This window comes from Capsella rubella, unplaced genomic scaffold, assembly GCF_000375325.1.
Source record: "Capsella rubella cultivar Monte Gargano unplaced genomic scaffold, Caprub1_0 scaffold_1, whole genome shotgun sequence".
Taxonomy (NCBI): domain Eukaryota; kingdom Viridiplantae; phylum Streptophyta; class Magnoliopsida; order Brassicales; family Brassicaceae; genus Capsella; species Capsella rubella.
Genome location: NW_006238923.1, coordinates 18,896,642 through 18,921,195, shown reverse-complemented (window position 1 = coordinate 18,921,195; position 24,554 = coordinate 18,896,642). Strand labels below are relative to the sequence as shown.

The 24,554-nt window shown below is 33.5% G+C and overlaps 9 protein-coding genes across 11 annotated transcripts; 2 read left to right on the top strand and 7 right to left on the bottom strand.

Annotated features, from left to right (window-relative positions):
• The first annotated feature begins 1,792 nt into the window (after positions 1–1,792).
• LOC17900145 (polyubiquitin 8) lies at positions 1,793–2,172 on the top strand. Its single transcript, XM_023776925.1, has one exon. The coding sequence runs from the start codon at positions 1,793–1,795 to the stop codon at positions 2,105–2,107; it is 315 nt and encodes a 104-aa protein (XP_023632693.1). The 3' UTR covers positions 2,108–2,172.
• A 2,206-nt stretch (positions 2,173–4,378) lies between these two features.
• Positions 4,379–5,917, bottom strand: LOC17900211 (GDSL esterase/lipase 1). The gene is made up of 5 exons (XM_006306303.2): positions 5,644–5,917; positions 5,433–5,560; positions 5,105–5,338; positions 4,761–5,016; positions 4,379–4,684 (listed from the first exon to the last, which is right to left on the bottom strand). The coding sequence occupies exons 1-5, from the start codon at positions 5,909–5,911 to the stop codon at positions 4,440–4,442; spliced, it is 1,131 nt and encodes a 376-aa protein (XP_006306365.2). The 5' UTR covers positions 5,912–5,917; the 3' UTR covers positions 4,379–4,439.
• A 727-nt stretch (positions 5,918–6,644) lies between these two features.
• Positions 6,645–7,139, top strand: LOC17900444 (polyubiquitin 12). Its single transcript, XM_006303757.1, has one exon. The coding sequence runs from the start codon at positions 6,645–6,647 to the stop codon at positions 7,137–7,139; it is 495 nt and encodes a 164-aa protein (XP_006303819.1).
• A 126-nt stretch (positions 7,140–7,265) lies between these two features.
• Positions 7,266–9,293, bottom strand: LOC17899026 (GDSL esterase/lipase 5). The gene is made up of 5 exons (XM_006304971.2): positions 8,965–9,293; positions 8,733–8,857; positions 8,018–8,242; positions 7,669–7,924; positions 7,266–7,574 (listed from the first exon to the last, which is right to left on the bottom strand). Exons 1-5 carry the CDS (start codon positions 9,275–9,277, stop codon positions 7,324–7,326), a joined length of 1,170 nt encoding a protein of 389 aa, XP_006305033.1. The 5' UTR covers positions 9,278–9,293; the 3' UTR covers positions 7,266–7,323.
• A 1,459-nt stretch (positions 9,294–10,752) lies between these two features.
• On the bottom strand, positions 10,753–12,672 carry LOC17897191 (ethylene-responsive transcription factor RAP2-12). Of its 3 annotated transcripts, none has more exons than XM_023776923.1 (3): positions 12,247–12,672; positions 11,098–11,908; positions 10,753–11,004 (listed from the first exon to the last, which is right to left on the bottom strand). In XM_023776923.1, exons 1-2 carry the CDS (start codon positions 12,548–12,550, stop codon positions 11,130–11,132), a joined length of 1,083 nt encoding a protein of 360 aa, XP_023632691.1. In that variant the 5' UTR covers positions 12,551–12,672; the 3' UTR covers positions 10,753–11,004; positions 11,098–11,129. The 3 variants fall into 3 exon arrangements, with proteins under 3 accessions (XP_023632691.1, XP_023632692.1, XP_006305171.1); XM_023776924.1 differs by having other exon boundaries at positions 11,114–11,908; XM_006305109.2 differs by having other exon boundaries at positions 10,753–11,908.
• A 2,930-nt stretch (positions 12,673–15,602) lies between these two features.
• Positions 15,603–16,346, bottom strand: LOC17898135. Its single transcript, XM_006303301.2, has 2 exons — positions 16,063–16,346; positions 15,603–15,945 (listed from the first exon to the last, which is right to left on the bottom strand). The coding sequence occupies exons 1-2, from the start codon at positions 16,257–16,259 to the stop codon at positions 15,753–15,755; spliced, it is 390 nt and encodes a 129-aa protein (XP_006303363.2). The 5' UTR covers positions 16,260–16,346; the 3' UTR covers positions 15,603–15,752.
• Positions 16,347–17,075: 729 nt separating this feature from the next.
• Positions 17,076–19,883, bottom strand: LOC17897795 (translation initiation factor eIF-2B subunit alpha). The gene is made up of 5 exons (XM_023777076.1): positions 19,403–19,883; positions 18,222–18,374; positions 17,997–18,138; positions 17,610–17,851; positions 17,076–17,517 (listed from the first exon to the last, which is right to left on the bottom strand). The coding sequence occupies exons 1-5, from the start codon at positions 19,823–19,825 to the stop codon at positions 17,311–17,313; spliced, it is 1,167 nt and encodes a 388-aa protein (XP_023632844.1). The 5' UTR covers positions 19,826–19,883; the 3' UTR covers positions 17,076–17,310.
• Positions 19,884–19,933: 50 nt separating this feature from the next.
• On the bottom strand, positions 19,934–20,860 carry LOC111828640 (protein LURP-one-related 2-like). Its single transcript, XM_023777077.1, has 2 exons — positions 20,493–20,860; positions 19,934–20,391 (listed from the first exon to the last, which is right to left on the bottom strand). Exons 1-2 carry the CDS (start codon positions 20,751–20,753, stop codon positions 20,035–20,037), a joined length of 618 nt encoding a protein of 205 aa, XP_023632845.1. The 5' UTR covers positions 20,754–20,860; the 3' UTR covers positions 19,934–20,034.
• Positions 20,861–23,177: 2,317 nt separating this feature from the next.
• LOC17899735 (protein LURP-one-related 2) lies at positions 23,178–24,058 on the bottom strand. The gene is made up of 2 exons (XM_006305541.2): positions 23,714–24,058; positions 23,178–23,609 (listed from the first exon to the last, which is right to left on the bottom strand). The coding sequence occupies exons 1-2, from the start codon at positions 24,008–24,010 to the stop codon at positions 23,253–23,255; spliced, it is 654 nt and encodes a 217-aa protein (XP_006305603.1). The 5' UTR covers positions 24,011–24,058; the 3' UTR covers positions 23,178–23,252.
• Positions 24,059–24,554: the final 496 nt, after the last annotated feature.

Below are 24,554 nucleotides of genomic sequence, written 5' to 3'. Positions count from 1 at the left end.
TTTTTTTTGTTTTTATAATATTTTAATTTACGATTGTGTTCTATATTTTAAATGTCAAAAAATGATTTTTACTTTTTCTCTAAAGTACTCATCTTTTATTTATTATTTTCGTCAACTATGTTTGATAAACTGTTTTATTAAAAACAAAATAAATCAAAATATCACCAACTAACCCACGATCTCTAAATATTAGAGAACTCCTTTTATGTATAAATATTTTCTAAAACTTTTCTCTCCATTTCACAAAACACAAACAAAAAATATGAAAATCATCACACGACAAAAACTCTTCTCTGAGAATTTTCAAAGAAGTTTTTCTTTCCAACCATACAACTCCAGGTGAATCAAGTTATATGTAGGTTTATATTTTTTAGAAAATCATATCGATAAGTTCATCTTCTAAACCCTTTCTTCTTCTTCTTTTTCTCATTGTGTGTTTATTGGTTTTCATACTTAAGAAATTCTTGCGGTGAAGAAGGACAAAGATACTTCAAAGTAAGAGTTTTTTTAGAGGAAGAAGATTTGAAGCTTTTTAGAGGAAGAACTGAAATTTCTCAGAAGAAGGAACAATTAACAAAGGAAGAAGCATGGAGCAAAGGAAGATTGATTATTCATGTGTTTAGACGTGAGAAACCAAAACCCAATTGTAATATTTTTTTTAATAAATATTTGATTAGATTTTTAGTAGATATATTGCAACAAGATTTTGAGAGAAAATATCCACCATAATTTTGCTATATATTAGGAAAAATAACAAACAAAAAAATAATTAGTAAATGTATTAAAATAATTAATATTTTAATTTAATAATAATTATTTCGTAATTAAGTATATTATTTCGTAATTAATAATTATATTTTTAAATTAATTATATTAGTTTGTTTGAAATTGATATATATATATAATTGACATCGATTATGATAAACGACACAAATAATAACATCACTTTTACAAATTGATAGGAAATATAGTATCATTTTTGAAAATTGACTCATTATTAATATCAGTTATAAGAACTGATACAATATACTTTTTTTTTTTGCATCAGTTGATTAAAAACCGATGTGAATTATTTGCATCGGCAATATAAGTATCACTTTTATAAGTGATGTAAAATTTCATTGTATCACTTATAAGTAATGTAAAGTTACAAAATAAATGATTCAATCCACTTATTTTTTTGTAGTCACAAAGAACATGACTAATTGAATAATAATACTGTTAAGCAAAATAAATCACAGTAAACATTTTCTAACACATTGGTAAAAGCTACTATAATTGATTAGAAATGAGTTTTATTCTGCGATCTAAGAACATTGTTTTTAAGTACGCAACTATATTTCCGAAACACTGAAAGTAGATGTTTCCATCGAAATCGCATTCTACGTTTGTCTCTTTTTTTTCTTTTTTTTTAAACCTACGTTTGTCTCTTTTGTATGTAGAATACAGCTGTGTTCAAAGAAGAATGCTTCATTATTTACGTTGCTTTTTCCCAACTTAAGTTAAAATACATTAAGAAATGCATGCCCCCTTCATTTTACTGAAGACTGAAGAAAATTAAAAATGGCAAATGGCAAAACTGGAAATCGTAGAAAAATAAATCAAAGGGCACTTTACGTTTTCAAAAATCACAACGCTTGAGACTATAGTCAACTAATAAACGGGCAATATAACAAATACTAGTATTATGGGAAATCGTAAAAGAAAGTAAAATTTTCACGCTCCAAAGATTCTATAAATGTCCAAAAGAGAGAGGGAGAGATAGAGACACACACACACGGAAACGCTTGCAATGCAGATCACGCTTACTACTGTGAAGGGAAAGGACATAAACCTTGAAGTGGAGGATAGCTCGGACACCATCGACCTCAAGATCCATGGACCTACACGTCATTTGGTTCTTGGCCTTGGTGCGGATCCTGGTCCCGGTCCAGTCATGCGGATTTTTGTGTCGACTATAAAGGAGAAAACATTCATCCTAGAGGTTAAGGGGTCCGACACCATTAGAAATCTCAAGGCCATGATCCATGATCAGGCAGGTCCACCGGTAGACCAGTTGAATCTGAACTTTCATGGCACGAAGCTTGAAGACACTCGCACCATATAGCTGACTACAACATCAAACCAGGCGCGAATCTTGTCGTTATGCAGAGCGGTTGTATTTGCTAAATGTCTTCCGTCTTATTATCTAAAGTGTATCCGTTCTAAATATACTTGGTGGTGCATGTAGTGTTCGTTTAAACACAGTTACATGTTTCAAGCTTTCTTTTTTGGTAATTTTCCTGACTTGATCACAAGTAATATTAGTTTATTGAAGATGTCAAACAATTTTTGATATTTCTCTGAATGATTTTATTTGAAAGATTCAGTTTATTTATCTGAATAATTTTAATTAGCATAAAGTTAAAAGAGATAATAATCAGAGGAAATAATGAGAAAAGGACTAATTAGCTCTAGGAATATGATGTTTAAGGTTCTAGCACACCGATTAATAAAACATATAATTTACCTATTTTCCATTAAAACATCATTAACTAAATATGAATTTAACCATTAAGAAAATATGATACTCCCTCTGTTTCATTATAAGTGATGTTTTAGCTAATTTTTTTTGTTTCAGTATAAGTGATGTTTTCAATTTCCTATGCAAAAATTTAATGTATTTAATATTTTTTGACCAATTATATTTTACATCATATTTTCTTATTGGCTAAATTCAAATTAGTTAATGATGTTTTTATAGAAAATGGATAAGTTATATGTTTTATTATTTAGTGTGCCAAAACCTTAAACATCACTTATAATGAAACAGGGGGAGTATAAAATATGATTGGTCAAAAAATATTAAATACATTAAATTTTGCATAGAAAATTAAAAATATTACTTACATAATGAAACAAAAAAAATTGGACTATAACTTCATTTAAAATGAAACAGAGGGAGTATTAAAATTTTCCCATTTAAAACAACAAAAAGGAACAGCGCAAGTTGTGATCTACCTTTGGCGGCAAAGGAACAATGTCCTGCACAACTCCTTGAGGATTGCTCCCCTACGTATCTTCAAGATGTTGGACCGGGAGATGCGCAGCATTATATCGTCTCGAAGACATAGGAAGTGTTGGCGAGACTTAATGATCTTGTGGATTAGATAGTTTCTCGCTTTTCCTTGTTTTTATTGTGGTCATGTTTTATTTTTTTTTGCCTTGGCTACTTTTGGTTAGGTCTTGCATGTAAAACCTATATTTTCATTCTAATGATATTTACATGTTTAGCAAAAAAAAAACAACAAAAAGGAAATCTTACTAGCTAGGGTCAAAAGAAGGAATTATACAAGACGTTTGACCTCTAACAAAAATATATGCAAAATCACACATATGGGTTTTTTCTACTTTTCTTTTGAGTAGACCAATGTTAAAGAAGTATATTTTACATGTTCACCAAAAAAAAAAAAGTATATTTTACATTGCGTTAGAGATTGTAGTATTATTGTAGATAACTATGTTCGGACAACGACTCGTTTCATACTACACGTTCAAATAACAAAAGTTGTAGTAATCTTGTAGATATCTCAAGATAGAGTCACTTGGTTTTCTTCACAACGGTGGATCATAAATACTAAATAGCATATCTGTCCGAACAACGTTTTCCAAAAAGGGTAAAAAAAATAGGAAAAGTTATCATGGGAAATTATGAAATCAAACTAATGAAAATCTCCCAAGGATCTATAAATGCTCTCAGATTCTCATATGCATTGTAATTTTTGGTGGGTTAGTATACAATCACGGAATCACATAAAGATTTTTCTGGAGCAGATTCAAACGAGAATAGGTGTCAAGATTCGTGTGGAGTGATGATGCAGATATTAGTAAGGGATATAGTTGAAACGTGCATGACCCTAGAAGTTGAGGTATTCGACACCATCAAAAGCGTCAAGGAGAAAATCCAAGACAAAGAGGGCTTTCTAGTGGCTGATCAGAGGCTCGTCTGTTTTGGGAAGCAGCTCGACGATAATCGCAGCATAACCGACTATGGTATCAAGGATGGGACAATACTTGATTTTATCCTGGCTGTCCCTCTATCATGGTAAGCTTTGCGCTTGATTTGTGATTTTAAAGGCCCTTGTCAATGTATGGGGAGTGAGAATAGTAAAATAAATTATAACCTAATCTAGACTTCCTCTCTTTCTGATTTGTTTTACATGATAAACCCATTATTTATCTTCCTATGCATGTTCCTTGCGGTCTAAAGTATTAGTAATTGTAATTAAAAAAATATCTTATGAACAGATTGTTCATATTATTGAAAACATGAATCAATTCTTATTATTTTATAAACAACACGTATAAAATGACTGAAAATAGCTAAACTACTAGACAAAATAGAAACCTCGTCCGTCTTTTATTTCCAAACCAATAAATATGTATATATCGACAAAAAACTACTTCAATTCAAACAGGATTTTGAGATTATAAGGTCCGGTAACATTCAACGGTCCGCTCCAAATAAGCTCTGCGATCTGTAGATGAGCCTTCTCTGTCAAGTGGAAAGAATCGAAAAACAAGTAATCCGTAACATTTTCACATAACTCGTAGCCTTGTGCTAGTCCCAAAACTCGACCTCCACATGTATTGATTCCCCTCAATGGCCCAGTCCCACAACATGCCTTTTTCCCTTCCTTAAACCCTTTAAACAAGTACAAAACACATATTATAAATCTTTTACTTTACTACATGTAATTACTATGTGTGTATTTATTCACCGTATTTTGAAGGATTGTTAATTCTTTCGGATAGAGAAGCGTGATAATCGTGAAGGGCGTATTTGAATCCGGATAGTTCACGTTCCAACTGCCTTAAAACATTTGAAAACTTCTTGTTATGCAGATCGATCAACTCGGTGAGTGGCTTGAAACAAGAACCTATCTTTGTTCTGTCTATAATCAATGAAGCTGGTGCACAATCGTACGCTCCCAAATTTAAGAATCCAAACTTTCTTCCTCCAATTTTATACACTTCCTAAGCACAAAAACACAATCTCTCATTTTCAAACAAACAAAAACAAACAGTATTTTGAAATGAGTTTCGATATGTTTTTTTTACTTACCTTGATTGCATCAGTTGTGTTACCGATAACAAAATCGAAGTACTTCTCTTTCGAATTGGATTGGAAAGTTGAAGAATTAGCAATTAAGGAGGGATAAATATAGTCGTTGGCTCCAATATGAAATAGATAAACAGCTCTTGAAAAAATCCTCTTAGCCTCTGAATCTCCTAACTCTGATCTCAACCTCTTCTCAACATTCTTAAAGTTATTTAACTGTGTCTCCAAATTTATCACCTTGACAGTGAAAAAGATAATTAAGAAAGAAAAATTTTCACCGTTTTATATTGATGTAACAAATTGCACTAACTGACTAAATATATTAATTTACCATTCCGGGAAAGGTTCCGGCCAAAGCTCCGGCACCACCTGAAGCAAAATTTACCCCATAGGTAAATTGGTTATTACCGTTACTTGGTTGTAGATTTGGCGGGATCAACGGTAACCAAGCGTACTCCGCTGCCACATCAGTAATTAAGTGGAAAAAACTGTTAAAATTTTGTCGAGAGTATTATATGCTATCGGAAATTTATAATCGTTACCAAGAAAATCAGGAATCAAACGTCCGTCGGAGATTCTTCCGGTGGGAGATTTGAACGTTGTTTGGCCGTATGGCCAGAAATTAGACCGGAACCTTGAGAAAGTGTCGATATAATTATTATTTCCAGCATCAAACAGAGAATCTCCGAACACGAACAGAGCGGCTTGGTTCGTTACGAGATTGTTGCTGTCTTTGCAGATGATCGAACCAATCGATAGGACTATCGTGTAAACGAAGAAGAATATCGAAACTAATCTAGAGCTTTCCATGTTGTGTTCTTGGTGTTATCGTAAATAGTATGTCTTGTTTATATAAAAATGCTCTGTTTTGTTTATAGATAACAAGGTGATCCATGTGGAGATAATATATTTCACTAATTAGATATGGTGTTTTTTTATATTCATGTAGTCAAATTGTTTTACACTTTGAATTTTCGAATTCGAAATGTTGTTTTTAAAGTTGACGCAGACAGACTCACGATTTATATAATGCATCTACTACTTCTACCTGCTCATTTTTACATACATCTAGTCAAAATATTCATATTAAAATGAATATTCTTCATCAGGCTGTATTAGACTCTAGTAATCTATAATTACGTCTTGTTGAAAGTTAGCATATATATAAATGAAAAAAATGACACATCGTGTGCGACGTGGAAGAAAGTTACGTGCAGGAGGAATCATTTTCTTGTGGATCACTCTAGTGGATAAGTAATAATCAAACATTGCATCATTTTAATTTTATCTATGTGAAAAATAGTATTTTCACCTTATTGTATACATAATCTGGAAAACCTACCAGGATTTTTATCAAAAATATGAGATGACATATATTGTAAACCAAAAAAAAAAAAAAAAGATATGATGGAATTGATGCGCCAAAAAAAAACTACAATTGATAATGGAAAATATAGTTGTTCATGTGTAACTTAGAAAAGATTGAGAAATTAAGTTAAAAAAAAAATTTCTGTCAAACTCTCTCAAGTACGTACGTGATACAATGCAGATTTCTATCAAGACTGTCAATGGGAGAACAACGATCAACCTAGAGGTGGATATCTCCAAACTCATCGACCTCAAAATCGACGAAGAAGCAACCCCAACCCATCGCACGAACGTTCGTCATAGTACAGTCATGCGGCGTTTTGAAAATACCAATGATGGAAAAACAACGATCAACTTCGAAGTCGATAGCTCCAGAACTGTCGACCTTAGGATCCACGACGACCCGACTCTTCAAATTACTGGACCGGACATCTGTCACGTTGAATTCATGCATGTTTTTATAAAGACTTTGACAGGGAAGAGAATCGCCTTAGAGGTTGAAAACTGCGACACCATTGAAAGCATCAAGGCCAAGATCCAGGATAGAGAAGGCACCCCGGTGAGCGTTCAGAGGCTGATATTTATGGGCAAGCAACTCGAAGATGGGCTCACCGTAGCCGACTACAGCATCCTGAACGACTCGATTCTTCACTTGGTACTGCGTCTCTAGTTGAGTTTGGAATTGGAGTTTCATATTAGCATTTCTCTTTTCTTGTACAAGCATATGTCACTAGTTGAGTTTTAATAAATTCAAATGGTTTAGATTTACAAATGAAACGAACATATTTGTAACAAATGAACAGAATAAACATCCATGTGTATTATATTATATAGTGTAATGTAATACACTCAAATCAAGGAATCTGAAATAACTTATTGATATTGTATGGACCAACCACTAGTGAATCTGACATGTGCCCACCGTTCCAAATTAATTTTGCAAACTGGTTGTAAGTGTTTTGTGTGAGATGAAGTGAATCCCAAAATATATAATCTTTAGGATTCTCACACAACTTATATTCTTTCACAATTCTCTTCCCTCCACAGCTGAATACTCCTCTCCACTTCCCAGTTCCACAACATGCTTCTTCCCCTTCTTTAAACCCTTTTTATTTATCACATAAAGGACGAATTATGAACATATATTCTAATGGGCCATTTAAAGATAATCCAACAGAATTCAAAAAGAGCCCACTTACCAAATTTAGAAGGGTGTTGCATTCTGAGTCTAAGGCTTTTGTTCATGTCAAAGAGGGAGAACTTGAAGCCCTTCACTTGTCTTTGCATCTTAAACAGGAGATTACTCAGAGCTTTGTTATGCATGTTTGCAAATCTTGAAGCATCTCTTAAGCAAGAATGATCATTCTTCGGTTGTAGTACTCGTAAAGCCGGAAAACACCCCAAGTCGGGCACATTCAAGAACCCAAATTTACGTCCTCCAATCTTGTATATGTCCTATTTACAAAACAATAATATAACGAATAAATGAATGCAAACAAAATATGCATTATATTATGATGATGATGATGATGATTGTGAGAAACTTACATGAATGAATGTAGTCAGATTACCAATGACAATGTCAACATGTCGAGACATTGGAATGGGAAGAGATTGATTTGTCAAGAAAAGGCTTGAGTAGTCATTGCTCCCAATGCTTATCAAATAGACAGCTCTTGAGATTCTCTTCTTGCTTTCTTCTTTACCAAATCTTGTCCTCCACAATCTCTCCACTTTCTTGTAGTGATCCAATTGTGTTCTCAGATTTATCACCTTACAATTATTTGGAAATTGGTCACCACGTTGAACAACATAGAATAATACATCTTACCTAACCTTAAATTTTAAAACCTAACTTGTCCTAAACAAGTAAGTGGGTACTACATTTTCTCTAGGTTAATAATTTTTAAAAAGGAATTACCTTATTATTATATCTAAATAAAGCATGTAAAAAGATACAAAAACAAATCGTCGGTAGGACCAAAGAAAAAACATTTTAAAGAAGATTGGTCAATTAATTCAGCCACAATAATCGGGTCAAAAACTCAAAACCCACACAACCTCCATATGCAATCATTTAATCAAACACATTTGCTTATATATAAATCAACTTCTATCAAATTTTGTAGACCAATTAATCCAATGATATCTCTATTATTAATTCGATACACTCTAATGCAAAATTATATACTTTAAGAAAAATCATTTAGGGAATGAAAATAGAATTAAAAAAAAAAAAGTAAGAAGATGATAATAAACGTACCGAACCTTGGAAGGTTTCTACAAGAGCACCAGCACCAGCAGACGCAAAGTTGACGCCGTAAAGCTTCTTTTGACTATTTCCGGGTTCCAAAAACGGCGGAATTAACGGCAAATTCGCATATTCCGCTATCATTAACGTACATTTCCAGTCAATACTATATATATATATATATATATATATATATATATTTAAATAAGACCACGAGTTAATAGTATAAGAATAATCTTCTCACCGATGAAGTCGGAGATGAGACGACCGTCGGAGAATCTTCCGGTGGGGAGACCATGAAAGAACGATTGACCATAAGGTGGGAAATTAGCTTGGTCAAGTGTAGAGGTGTTGATGTAATTGTTGTTTCCTGCATCCAAGAAAGAGTCTCCGAAGAGGAACAAAGCCGTCACATTATTATTGTCACCGTCGTGAGAAACATTCGCTGATGATGTCCCGGCGAGAAAGATAACGTTGAAGGAGAAGAGAAAGAAGATGAAGGAGAAGGAGATAGTTCTTCTTGTGACTACTTTCTCCATTAATGTTGACTCTCTCATTCAGTACCACAAAATTTCTAAGACCTCGTGTTGTGTGTGTTTTTGTGTGTCTACACAACCATATATAGACGACCAAATCATTTGCTTTATTAATCTAAGTTAGAGACATGTCGACACGACTATGTATTTATTTACAATATAAAAATGTGTGTCCACACTTATATACAACGACTTGAAAAGAAGTCAAATGATTTTTGATATAAGTATTCTTAATCAATGCATTACCCTAATTATAAGATAACTAATTTCTTCACAATAAGAGGAAAAAAAACAAACAAATGTGTTGATATTAGTATTCTTAATCAATGTATTACTCATACATGCACCCAATGTTTAATTTGGATTGCATTTTGATAGTAGCACGGTTACTAACAACAGTAATAGAAAAAAGACTTCAGTAAGAAAAAAACAAAAACAAAAAGTACATATAGAAAAGAAAGTTACTTTCTGGTATATCTTTTTATATTTTGTTTCCAAATGAATAAATATAACTTTCTGGTATTAAAAATGCACTCAATTTATTATGAACATTAAATATTTTTTATCCACCAAGTAAGTACATATAAATGAATATCTCTATGACTCTATGTATGTAGTAATTTCAGTAAAATGTGTACTTATATTACAGATGGGGTGAAAACGACCTAAAGGATGGTCTTTGCACAACTATCAAGGTAAATGCCTTATCAAGGGCTCCTCATCTATAGACCCTACAATGACTGCGCTGGAAGCAGAGGCCATTGCACTCCGGGAAGCTATCCTTCAAGTCAAGCGTTTAAATTATTATCCGGTTATATTTAGTGGAGACTCAAAGATTCTTGACAGGTCCTTAGATCAGCTAACAAATGGAGAGCATGCTGCTAAGGAAGTTGCAGAAATTCAAAGCTACATCGAAGATATCTTGGCGCTAGCAAAAGGTTCTTACAAATTTAAATTTATAAGAAGTGAAGCCAATGTAATAGCTGACATGCTAGCTAGAGAAGCTAGAACGAATCAGACTCCTATGGTTGTATCTTGTTTTTTTGATGTGTATCTTCTCATGTAACATACATCTAATATAATAGACCAGTTGGCCGACTAAAAAAAAAAAACGACCTAAAGAAGCAGAAGTGTCCAGAAGAGTTAATAATTTACCTTGTCTCTTTTATTTTATTTTCTCCTTTTCGTTATCTTTTATCAAAAAAGGGTTCACGAGAAAGATACAAACTCACACTAGTTACCACTTGCAAAAGGATAAGTTCAACTTTTAGATTCTTCTGTCGATTAACGTCGTCGTTTGACGTCTTTCCCTCTAGATTCATTGTACGACAATGTCACCAAAGTGGCTCACTTCTCTAGGCTACATCACTTTGATGATACATAACCCACACCACCGCTCTTTTCCTCAATCATTTCACGATAACCACTCCTTGTTTCTCGTCCGGTTTGGTCCTTCCAGCTTAACTTTGTGTCTTCTTTGTTATGTTTAACATTTCTCACAGAAGATTATTTATTTGATTAAAACAGAGATATGAGGTTCAAACATGTTACGATGACGAATTTTAAACAAGTTTTTTGGGGCACAAAGTAACACAAAACGAATTCAAAGATTCACTAAATAGTTTATAACAAAAGCTACCACAAGAACACAACCCCTAAAATTAAAGCCTCTACTTAACATGATCACACCATCAAGACAGAGGCTCTTTGGCTCTTGCAATGCAAACAAGCTTTCGGGGCAGCAACTCCTGAGAGAGACAACAAGAGACAGCAGAAGATGAAAAGTAACAGATATTAGAAAGTCTTTGGAGGTTGATAACGGATGATGGAAACTCACTAACATGCAGCTTTATTTACATGAGAATGGATCTCTTCAGAAGACTCCTCCAATCATGGAATGAATCTCATCTATGCTCCATAGATCCATAGGGTTTGCACCATTGTCCTCAGTCGCTACAGCATCTTCGCTGAGGAAATCCAAAGAAGCGTCCCATTCAGTGTTGTTGTATGGTGTCTCGAAATCCATGGACTTGAGCTTCTTTGCTGGATTGGCTTCTTCAAAGAATAGAGCTGGGCTGTTGTTGTTGTTGTTGATAAGGGCAGAAGAGATGTCAGGAGTTATTGGAGCTTGATCGCTCCAACCAAACTCAGAACAATCAAATGAATTACTACCCTGGTCTGAGCTGAAATACTGATACCCATTACCTCCAGCATCGATGAGGTTTGCCAAGCCAGACTGATTGTTGTTATTCACTTGGTGTTTCTCCTCCAAGAAACTCATATCGTCAAAGGAGTTGTTTGGGTTCTGAACCAAAGCTGGACTTGGGTTTGGGTTAGGTTTAGCCACAGGTTTCTGAAGACTAGCCTTGGCAAGGCGTTTCTGAGAGACGGTAGGGTTCTCCTCAGGGAAATTCACCTTAGCTTTAGATCCACGGATTCTGCGTGCAGCAGCATCATAAGCTCTTGCAGCTTCCTCAGCTGTCTTGAACGTTCCAAGCCAAATCCTAGCACCTTCTCTTGGATCACGGATCTCAGCAGCCCATTTGCCCCAAGGACGTTGCCTAATCCCTCGGTACTGATTCTTCCTCTTCCTCTTTGCAGATTTCTCAGCTTCTCCAACAACGTCAGCAACTTTCTTGCCAAAAGTTGAACCTAGTAGTGAATAACCACAATCAAACAAAAGAGTTCTTATATGACTCATCAATAGACTCAAATCAATTTCATCACACAAATCAAAGAACAGATGATTCCAAAGAGCAACGAATCAAAGCTTCATGCTTCACAGATCACTCAAAATCAAAATTTTAGCTCATTCAACAACAAGGCTAAGCTAATTTCTCAAGAGATGAGAAATCTGAAGTTTTAATTTCACACAAAATAAATCATGATATGAAACAGTAGACAATCATGATGAATGAACAGAGCTAGTTGAATCGAAACCTAATTTACACCAAATTCAAACTAAACCAAATATCCGGAAAATATATTACCTTCGGCGGCGGTAGCAGCGGCGGAGACGGCGGGTTTGGGAGTTGCACCGAAAACAAATGGTTTCACATCGGCGAAGACATCACCGACATCGAAATCATCATCGCAGTCGACAAAAGAATCATCTTTGAAACCTTGGAAATCAGCTTCGAACTCATCGTCAAGATCAAAGAAACTCGAACGCTTCTTCGAGCTTTTCTTCGATCCTTTCGCATTCTTCTTCAGATCCGGCCAGATAAACTCGCTAGTGACACGGCGAGACCTCGGCGGTGGAATGAAATCGGAGATAATAGCTCCTCCACACATGGCGGGTGTGACTCTCGAGGGTGTAAATGATCAGAAATAGAATCTTCGCGGCGAAAATAGAAACAAATTTGATACTTTTTTTTTCTTCTTCTTCTCTCTTCAACTCTTTGCTTTGTTCTTGAGAAATGGCTTTTTTAGCGTAAAATAAAGATGAAGCGAGTATGTGGTTACTTACTAATATACCCTTCACTTGATTACTATTTACAGTACTATCCTACTTTATATTTATTTGCTATAGATTTTATTTTACGTGAAATCCGGATTTAGTAATTAATTAGGGTTAGTGGCAGTAAATAGGATTAAATTTAGTCAGATTTGACTGCTGGTAGACAAAAGAGTCTAAACCAATTTTTACCAAACATTTGTTGAATTTTTCTTAAGGTCTATTTCCTTTTTACTTTTTTTGACCATTTAAAGTCATATAGTATATACTTTCTAATAAGAATCTTAGCATTAGATTAGTTTTTGTTTAAATTTATTAATTTATAAAAATCATCCAACTAATTTAATAATTATATCATTTATTTGGTATTGACGTAATTGTTTTACTAGTCTATTCCAACTAGTTTATTCTAATCAAGTTATTTATCGTTTGTCTGAAAAAAAAAATATGTCTAAAAGTTTCAAAATTATATCTTACATTAAGTAAAGTTTTCTCCTCTCTTAGGAGCCAACTCACAATAGATAACTTGAAGTTAAATAACTCACAATATGAATAAATAATTGAAAATGTTGAGATACAGATACGAAATAAATGAATTATTGAAAAATGCTATAAAATGAAACTATACAAAGGACTCGTGAATGTGTAAATTTTGATTACGAGAGAGGACAATTATGACTTTTACGCTAGGTTGTGCATAAAAGGCTAAGAACTGTAAACAAAGGACAGAAACACATTTATGAATCTACGTGTGCAAGGACACGTACGATATATTCTTGAAGCTTTTTTTTTTTTTGAACAAGTTGATAGAATTGAGTTTTTTAATTTAATGACAAATCTTTTTTTGTCGTGTCATGACAAACCCGGAAAAAAATAAAATTAACAAATTTGTTTTGTCGTTTTCTTATATTTAGTTGGATGACTCGCATTCCAAATCAATTTTTAATTGCTTTTCCTTATACTCAATTTAAAATTTCCTTAACTCTAATTAAATTGGTTAGGTTACATTTATTTGCAATCATAAATTAGGTAAAAAAATTTGGTGCGTAACCTATAAAACTAAACCTTTTTTTGTGAGATGTAATTATGTAAAAACAATTGTTTGAAATTCACTAAATTTTCTCTTATCTATCTATATATATAAAGTTAACTTTTTCTCTCTTCTCATGATGCCACCTAAGCCACATTTTTGTTTAAATATTAAAATAAATTTAAAACATTCATTTAGTGCATATTTATGTTACTTATTTAATTAATAAAAAGTTTATATAAATAAAAATAAATTATGTCAAAAAAATGAAATGTTAAAATAAGAAAAACAATACTTTAATTTTTTATTAGTGGTAATAATATAATTCAACTTTCATTTTAAATTGATCATAATTTAATATTTTAAATTTGTTACTGAGTTTTAGAATGGAAGTAAAATTTAAATTTATGATAGACTAAAACAATATTTAACATATAAAATTATAAAGAGGAAAAATAAAATGAAAGTGAAATATTAGTTTATAACATGATCAAAAAGAAAAAAAATGATATTTCACAAATTGAATCAAATGCTTTTAATCCAAATTTGAGTATTGAAAGATAATAACTAAAGTGAAAATAATTATAATATTTTTTGAAAATCAATTAAAAAAATAATAAAATATCACAATATGAAAAAAAATCAACGAAACAAAAATATAAACCTCCCGCGCGGAGCACGGGTCAACTGCTAATTATATATAAAAAGTTCAGTTTTGAAACGTGTGAAGTTGTACTGCCTTATATATAAATAGGTGTTTTCGTATATTTTATATATAAGAAAACTTAGATTCAAGTGTATATATGATAATATTAAGATCAAATTGAGAGAGAGAGAGGCGAATAAAAAAAGAGGTGGTAGGGGGGTCCGAATCTTATTTGCCCGATTGAGACAAGTTCCTAAATTAGCTTATCTCAATATGGTCATTTCATTCAACGCATCAATGATTTGTTAATATGTTTCACTACCTTGACTTTTAAGAATTTGAAGTAATTATCTTTACTATACAACAACTGTATTACTCGATTTGGAAATTACACTTACTACGGTTCTACCATATTTTTGTTTATATATATATAATAAATCTTATCTTTTGTAGTTCTTAAATATACATAACACATAAAAACAAAAACGGAAAATCCAATAATTTTTTTCTTTTTTTTTTCAACCAACTCGAATGCTTAAATAATATGAACAATAACTTCTCCTTAATATGATTATTTTATAGACAAGAGAACGTATTATTTATTTTACAAAAGGCAAGTTGTGTCAAACCGTTTGTTTTTGGGCCGTATGGATCCATTATTGCTCTTAACAACACTTGCATTTTAGTTTCACTTATTGAACTTTTAAATTTGGGCCGAGACTTCGAACATTGTTTATTTTCTATTGTTGACGAGGACAAAAATCAAATAACGTAATAATAATAACGATTTTTTTAGTAGTCTAAAAAAACATTAAATAAATAAATACACAATATTCAACACGTGGTTAAATGAGTTTGTTCATATCTTCAACCAAAAGAGAGTCTATGTCCATACATCAAAATATCTCCATATATGTATATTAGGGGAAAAAACAAAAACAAATCGAATCATTTATATTTCAGAGAGATATTCCACTTTTAATTATTCTTTTATCCAGTTCATCAAATCCTTCATGCCAAGATCCAATCTGAATATTCTTCGAATAAATCATTGCGCTTAGTTGTAAATATTTAATAGGGTATGACACTTTGGATAAGATTATCTCTCACTAATTTAATTAACGTGTAAGTGTCTACAAGTGTAATCTACCAAATTAATAAGCATTTTTCAGTAATGATCCCACCTGAGAGTATTAATTACCATATTTAATAATAATCCAATTATCATTTACCATTTTATTAAATGACAACGGAGATACAAATCAATTAACAGATCTCTCTTTCATTTTTACTAATAACCAAAAAAAAAGAAGAAGAAGAAGAAGCTATAATTAGTGACTGATTCATATAAAAGCCTCCAGCCTCAAGGAACAATAAATAATTGGGGTCGTCGCCGGAGATCATCAAACAGATTCCCAGATTCGTTTTTTCCGGCGCCGGAGTTACATCTTCTGTAAGAAGCCAGCATCATCTTCGTCGAAGCCTCTAAATCTTTTCTGTCATCAATCAAAATCTGACTTTCTCTGCACTCTCTGCTACAAAATCCCAAATCTCCTCTGTTTTATAACAAAAACAAAGAAAAAGAAAATACAAAGTCTTTGAGAATCAAGAACACATCGTGTTTAGATTATTATATAAAGAGTATCAGATATATAGTAAAAAAGAATTGGTACCTGTACATGTAAACATCTTTGTCTAGAGGGAGCTGTTTCATGCAGAGATGACAAGTTTTGAGGAAACAAAGCTCCGAGATGTTTGGATTGGATCGGTTTAGTCTAATAAGTGAGGATTTGATGACTATGTTGTTGAGTTTTTCCTTTGAGTCTCTTGTCGTCACAAGCTGCAATCCTACTGAGATTTTTTTAGTCATTTTACTCTCTTTATCCTTCAAGATTTGAAAACTCAGAGTGTAAATGAGAGAAGAATTGAGAAGAGAGAGAGATGAAGTGGGTGGTGAAGTGGAATGGTTTTTGGGAATATATAAAAATGGTTTGATATCTCTCAGCTGATATGTGGAGAGTGATGATGATGTGTCTTTTTAATTATGTCTCAATTAAAATTTACTTCTTTTTTTTTTTACTTTAGTTTATCAATTTATCATACATATATAGTCACATTTTTGAATCGTGAAACTCAATAAATGTTACTTATTTATACATGAAAGCGTTAGTAAATGGTTTGTATCTTTGCCATCTTTTTTTACAAAAACAAAAACAAAAAAACGTCTATTAATATGGTAATTCCAAGAAAGAACGTAGGTTTTGCCTTTTTGGTTTAAAAACGTGGGATTTTAAGTGGTCAAAAATGTGGTGGCCGGTGTTTTCTTATTAGTTACTTACTTTGCACCGTGAGATTTTAAAATAATAAGAAGTTACCATTCTTTTAATTCAATCACGTTTCTCATGCTTTCATTTTCTAAAACATCATGTCATCATATTATTATTATTATAAACATTATAGGTCGTCTCACCACTTCACTACAATAATTACAACTTTTCAACATCACTCGCATGAATTGCATAAATATTATTTTAATTTATCAAACATTTGAAAATGTTGAAAGAAATACTTATAACAGATTAGAAAGAAAAAATAAAATCAAACAATATCGAAGAAAAAATTATGTTAGAAAAGCTATATAGCTAACTTAATGATGTACCCTCCACAGATTTTTTTCCTCACAGAATGTCTTTGCAACGAAAGTTCTATAATAGTCAGTAATGTTTTTAAAGCTCGTTGTTATAATGTTTTGAGTAAAGGATTACAAGTAACATAGATAGCTCTCCTACCTAAAAACTTGTGCATAAGCAGTAATAAGAGACGAACTATGTTGTGTAAGGCCAATGTTAGTGTTATTATTTTTCTACCAAAAGTTGAGAGTTTTCAGACCAGCTTTAGGACGACGAAGAAGACAGCTTTACTTATAAGTAAAGCTGAATCAGCTCATCACTTACTACAGATGGAGTGAGAACACCAAGATCAGTGAAAAGCAAAGTCAAGTACTGGGGAGGCGTGTAGTCCCTTGCAGATCTTTCTACCTCAACCTTAGGAGGAACAGGTACACTGAAATCAATAGGTCTCAAGGCCGGTTCTAAGTCCTTCTGATCCAACGGGTAGAGCCGTGCAAACTGCAGCCGTTGCAAGAACAGAACAAGGAGGATGATGAATCATTGATGTTTCTAGAACCACAGTGAGAAGACTTTAAAGTTTGAGTGGTTACCTTGTAACTCTCTGCAGCTACATAAACTGGTTTATTCATACTGTGAGCGACAAGCGCGATTTGGTAAGTTCCCATCATGTTAATTATCCCGCCACTTTCAACTACTCCGTCAGCTCCAACAAACACCATGTCTACTTCATCCATGCTATAGGCCACAGCTGAATCTATCAGAAGCTTCACCGGAATATCAAGCTTCGCAAGCTCCTTAGCTAACAGTACACCTGTTTTGTCTGGCCTTCCCTCTGGAGTTTGTTTCCATGGGTGACACGGAAATGTGTTTGTCAGTTAGAAAAGTCAGAATGAGAGATAGCCAGAAGCGGTTAGGAAAATCAGAATGAGACAACCAGTGAATAACACACATTGATTTCAGAGTTCTAAGAAAAACACCTGAGCATAAAACTCTAAAGACTTTCTTGTTTTGCGCTGATGTCTTTAGTATTTCAAATACAACTCTGGAGAATCCATGGACCAGTATAGTACACCCATCAAAAATGAAATCTTGACTAAGAATTGCAATTATCCTTCGGGCCTGCAAAAATCAAATAACTGTTCAAATTCTTCTTCTACTTTACCATCTATGCATGCAAAATCCATTCTAAGAAAACCACTGACCCTGCAAGATATTTCCCCAAATTTCTCAGCACGTTCAAGCACGCGGGATTTTGCAGAGTTGAAGTCCTCAAATTCCAAAGCAGAAGTTCTAGTCACATAGCGCATGAAAAGATCACATCCAGCTGTTAAGGATATAGATGTTGTGTCCCATGACTGAAACAAGAAGACAACCTTACATCTTAGAGTTCAACCTCCAAAATAACGGAAAACTACTCAAATACTATCATCTTACACTCAGGACTAACGAAATCCACCAATCCCCCATCTCCATAGAGACATAATTTTTCAAAGAAGTATAGCATCACAGAAGATATAAATTACAACCATAAACACATTATCCAAAAAGAAACAACTTTCAATCTATCTTTCCCTTTGGAACTCGCAGATTGCAGAAATTCCCAAGTATGTCAGAACTCTACAAAATCAATGCAAGACCATGATCACATAAGCTAAACCTAAATTATCATCAAAATAATCGATTTTAAGTTGCAAATTACTAGCATATTCATTAAAATCTGAAAGCTACAAGTTGAGCAGGAGTCAAATATACCATATGACACTCAAAACTAACGAAACCAATCGCTAATTTCCAAACAAACAGAATATTTCAAAGAAATATAGTATTACAGAAGAAGCAAAGTATAACCAGAAACATACCATCAAGATATCCAGTAAGATAGAAATTCCAACCTATCTTTCTCTTTAGCACCACCAAAGTGTCTTAACGATCAAGAAACTCGAGAAATGCAAAAATTTTAATGGGACATATATATGCCAAGTATAGTTCAAAACGCTACAAGGTCAATGCAGTGCCACATCAAATCTACCATGTACTCACAAGCTAAACTTAAGTTATCATCAAAATAATCAAATCTAAGTTGCAAAATAGCATGTTCGTTAGATATGCCACTTAGCATCCAGAAATTACTATGCCAACAAGAATTTCACATATAACAAATCCATAAGTCAATGCAATGCCACGATCACAAATTCGGAACTACTAACCTAAGTTATTGTCAGGGCATGAAGCATAAAAAAAAAAACTGAATTACTCAATGCTAAGTAGCGAACTTAATAGCATACTAATCAATGACTGAATCCAGGACGAATAAGCAGTATCAACACCAAGTAACTCAATATGCAGAACTTAAAATTTCCAAACAACGAAGAAAGACTCCTACTTTTAAAGTATCAGAAGCTTTCTTAAGTTCAATTTCAAGCTCCATCATAGTAGTAGCTTCACTAGCCCTAATAACAGCCGCAAGAGCACGAATCGCCGCAACAGCCTCCGCCAAATCAGGCTGCTGTCTCCAATTATTAAACTCCTCAATCACGCTAAAGGGTCTTCCCGAAACTGGAGAAACAGAGTAATCATGATCAGGGTAACGTCGAACCGCGGCTTGTGCCTGTTCAAGCCACTCGCTAGTCACGATTCCATGATGCGCCGCTCGGGTTTGGTAATACGCCGAAATAGGATTAGGGTTAGGGTTTTCATCCGCCATTGAAGCAGATGGTGGGGGAGGTGAATCGATTGAATGAGTTAGAGAAATGGGTTTGTTGTTCTGATGTTTATCGAGAATGAACGAAGCCGAGCTTCTCCACATTTTGGCGAATTCTTCAAAGTTCAAAAATTCCTAATTTCAAGCTAGAGACTTTGGACTTTGAGGTTTATGCCTGTAAATTGTAATTACGTTTTGATTAGCTTTAAGAACTTACTTAATAATTATATTAACATCTGGCTCCTCAAATCTTTGTATATTCTCACTTACTACCCTAAAGTTTACAAAATAGTTTAATCTCACCCAAATAATGATCACAATTTACATTTGAGAAGACTATATGCTATGACAATACCCATTATTAAAGAATGATCAACTTGTGGCTCCACCATCATTGTCAACACATCTTTTCCAAGATCCAAACCTCTGATATCCGATTGTTTCTTCTTAACTTCTGCCATTAGTCTTCCTGATCCATCTTCAATCGTGAAAGCCGATCCACGGTGTACAATCTTATAACAAGATTGTTGATCATCATCAGTTCGGTGCGATCCCATGATAACATTGTATGACGAAGATGAACCTCTTGACGAAATCTTGAAATTCTTACATAGTCGAAATCTTGTCCCCGTTTGGTTATGTCCTTCCGAAGATTTGAATAATCTTAATTTCTATAACCGAAAAAAAAAAAGGGTTAGAAAAAAAAAAAAAAGTAAATACAAAAATTTATAAGAACATGATGGATACAATGGAATGTTATATTATTATCTACCTTTTGACGTAATGTAAACAAGGCTCTGCCGTATAAATCCATAAGGTAAACTTCACTGCAACTCTTGGAGTTATAATTATCCACTCGATAGATTAAGTTTCCTTTGGAATCATAAACTGTGCAGCCTTTGCTATGAAACACAAGAGATCTCATCCAAATCGTGAAACTCTCTTTATCCTTCGTTAAGTACGGCGAAACCTTGTCTTCTCCGACGTTGGAATCCTCCGGATATGCCTTGTCATCGGGATGAATCTTCACCATGTTCTTTGCTGAAGAAGTTTTCTTAGTTTAAACTTTGGTCTCGATCGTTTCGATATATTGGAAAACTTTATGGTTGGTACTGAATAATAATGGTATGTCTTCTTCGACATTTATACTTTCTAGTAGTAGTAATGAAGTTTCATGGTGTGTCTCATTACAAAATATATATACGAAGGTCTTCGTCCACATGTTCAATGTGAGATACCAAATAAAAATAACAGAGAAAAAACATATAGCGATAACATGTATCCATTTTATTATACAAAGATATAAATGTATGGTCCTTTTTGTTTCTTAATACATGTATGGTCGCTGTAACGTGAGTAATGTGATTGTGAGATTCGAATAATAGAGAAAAATATATAAATAAAATTACTTATATGATATAAAAAGACAATGTCAATAATTAAGTTGATAGGCTTAGAATGGGTCTTCGGTTGTGGTCCATTCCATGTGTGTTCTTCTCTCCGTTGTCCAATGCTGACAGTTAGTTTATCGGGATGACACTGCACAAGGAATGTTTTGAAGAGCAGATTAACTGTAAATTCTATTGTCGAGACGAATAAATTGAAAATCACTTTTCATATGGCTATGTGGAAAACTTATTTTAAAAATAATTTATTAATTTAGTTAAAAGGTATTATGTTGAAATAATACATATCGTCCTATAAATAATTTATTAATATATCATTAAAAAAAAATATGTGATGGAAAATTCGGAATAGATACGAACCCATCTGAAATGGACAAGTCTATGGTCCAGAAACTAGAATCTGAACCCATGGTCCTTAATAAAATCGTATGATGTTAATTTTTCTCTCTATTATCTTTCCATGCATGCGTACTCTCCCAAGAGTGTCAATGACCACTACTGTTGCTCCATTATCTTCTCCTCCAATTCCACTTATTTACCATCCAAATCTGTTAATTCATATCCCACAGTTTCATATCCGACGGTTGATCTTCTCTTGGCTTTGATCGGTTTGATTTGTTGTCCTATCTTGTGAGTTGAATCTGCTTCTTCCACGTCCCCTATATCTTTGATCTCGACCTCGTGATGTTCCATAATTTTTTTGATATGTATTAGCGTATAAAAGCTTGCTTTGAGATTCTTCGTTATTCTCCTCATCAAAAATTCTTTTTTCGTATGCTTTTAATCTTCCAACAATATCTTCAAAACTAGTTGCGTTCAAATCTAACAATTCCTCAAGGACGACAATGATTTGAATGAACTTGCTTCTTGGTAAACTATTGAAAATTTTCTTCACAAGTTTGGATTCCTCAATTGTTTCTCCAAGAGAAGCTGATGTCGTTGCTATCTCCAATATCTTTCCCGCAAAACTATCTATCGTGTCTGAATCTTCCATCTTAATTCTATCAAATTTAGACATTAGAGTTTGAAGTCTTGCTTGCTTGACACAATCAGCTCCTAGATATCGTGCTTTGATCGCTTCCCATATCCTTTTTGGAGAGTCTTGTTCACCTACTTGTAAAATAAGAACTTCCGGGATAGCTTGAAACAATAGTCCTATTGCGACATAGTTTTTATAAGATTCCTCCGATCCTGGTTCGATCGTATCCCATACCTTGTATATCTTCAATAAGACTTTCATCCTCATGGCCCATACCGTGTAGTTAGATGCGTTTAGCATGGGGAATTGGATCAATGGTGGTGCGAAGTCCTTTGCGCGTGGAGCGTTGGCGTCTCCCATGGCTCGATCACGTCAATTAACTTTCTCACCAAAGTTACAATATCAAATCAAAAGACTTTACTAGTACCAAATAAAGAACTTGTTAAGCTTTGAATTAAGAACGGCTCTCTTTATTAGGTTTAGAAAATAGCTGAAAACTAAACACCAAAGCTCATACTTTTGATCACAACTCAACCAAGGTATTTATAGAAGTAGAATATCTATACTAACCCTATTATGAATAGAAAACTTATATTTCCTATTCCTATTATAACTAGACAATTTCCTTTAAGCCTATCTTGTCATTAACCAACTTATTAATGATGTCTCGGGCTGCAAGCAACCTTGAAGCTTATCGAACATAATAATCCAAGCATGGTTAGATAATTAAAGATATTGCTTACATAAACAAATGACTTAGCTATGGAATTGTTACGTACATGCCTACACAAAATCACGCTAATATAAAGGGCCTTCCCACGACAGCAGAAACCGAGTAATCATGGTCTTGAAACTAGCTCTAATATCATGAAAATATTTATATTTTCTCTCCGTCTATATATAGATTAGCTAGTTATAATATAAAAGTATCTAAGCTACCGAGTTATATCTAAGCAAATAGAAACATAATTCACATATTTCATATTATTTCAATCGAGGATGAAATATGCCGAGCTTCTCCACAGTTTGGTGAAAAATATTCAAAATCCAAATTTAAACGAGAGATTTGGGGTTTATGCCAATGTTTAACTTCAAGACTATATAACAGCTCTGATTAAAGTTACGTACACCCTCACCCAAATAATTATCACAATTTACATTTGGTAAGATTATAAGCTATAACAATGCCCATTATTAAAGAATGATCTACTTGTGGCTCCACCACCATTGTCATAACATCTCTTCCAAGATCCAAACCGCTAACTTCCGATTGTTTATTTCTAACTTCGGCCATTAATCTTCCTGATCTATCCTTTATTGCGAAAACGGATCCGCGGTTTACGATTTTATAAAACGATCGTGGATCATCATCAGCTATGAGCGATCCCATTACAACTTTGTAAGACGAAGATGAACCATTTGGCAGAATCTTGAAATTCTTTTTTAGTCGAAATTTTGTCCCTGTTGAGTTATATCCTTCCCAAGATTTGAATAATCCCAATTTCTATATACACATAATTAACAAAAAGGTTATTCTCAAAGTAAAAAAAATATAAACTGATATATAGTTTCTTAGAAAATGCATTGATAGATAAGTTTATTTATTACCTTATGACGTAAAGTAAACAAAACTTTCCCGCATAAATCCATAAAGAAAACGTCATTACCGCAACTCTTGGAGTTATAGTTGTCCACTCGATAGATTAAGCTTCCTTTGGAATCAAACACTGTGCAGCCTTTGCTATGGAACACCAAAGACTTCATCCAAATCGTGAAGCTCTCTTGCTCCTTCGTTAAGTACATCAACTTCTTGTCTTGTACTACACCCGAATCCACCGGAAACGCCAGGTGAGGATAAATCTTCACCATGGTTTTCACCGGAGGTATCGGATTATATATTTGCATGCTTTATTTAATTTCTGACTCTGGTAGATAGTATAGTTTTAGCTTCTTCGTTTTTATATACACCTTCTACTAGTAATATATAATTCAGTTTTCTGGTGTATCATATATAAGACAATTTAATAATTAATAGAAAGGTCTTCATCCACATGTTGAATATGTGAGATAGGAGAGTTCATATAACATATCTTAATTTTTTTGTAACACGTACATACACGTAAACGTCGTTGTCACGTGTGAGATTCGTATATTAGAGAAATATATCTCATGCACATACGTACAATATAGTGAATATGGTAACAGAAATTCAATTATTAGTTGATACATATGCTATAGAATTGGTCTTCGATTTCGGTTCATTGCATTTGCATCCTCTTTGCTGGTAAATGCTGGCAGTTTCTCGAAATGATACTGCACAAAAAAATATATATATGGGAATTGGTCTTCGATTTTCCCATGTTGCCGACGATGCTGCCAAGCTAGGGAGACAATTCATCACGTCCTCTTCATTTGGCCACATACTTTGGCTTCAACCTCCCGCTATATA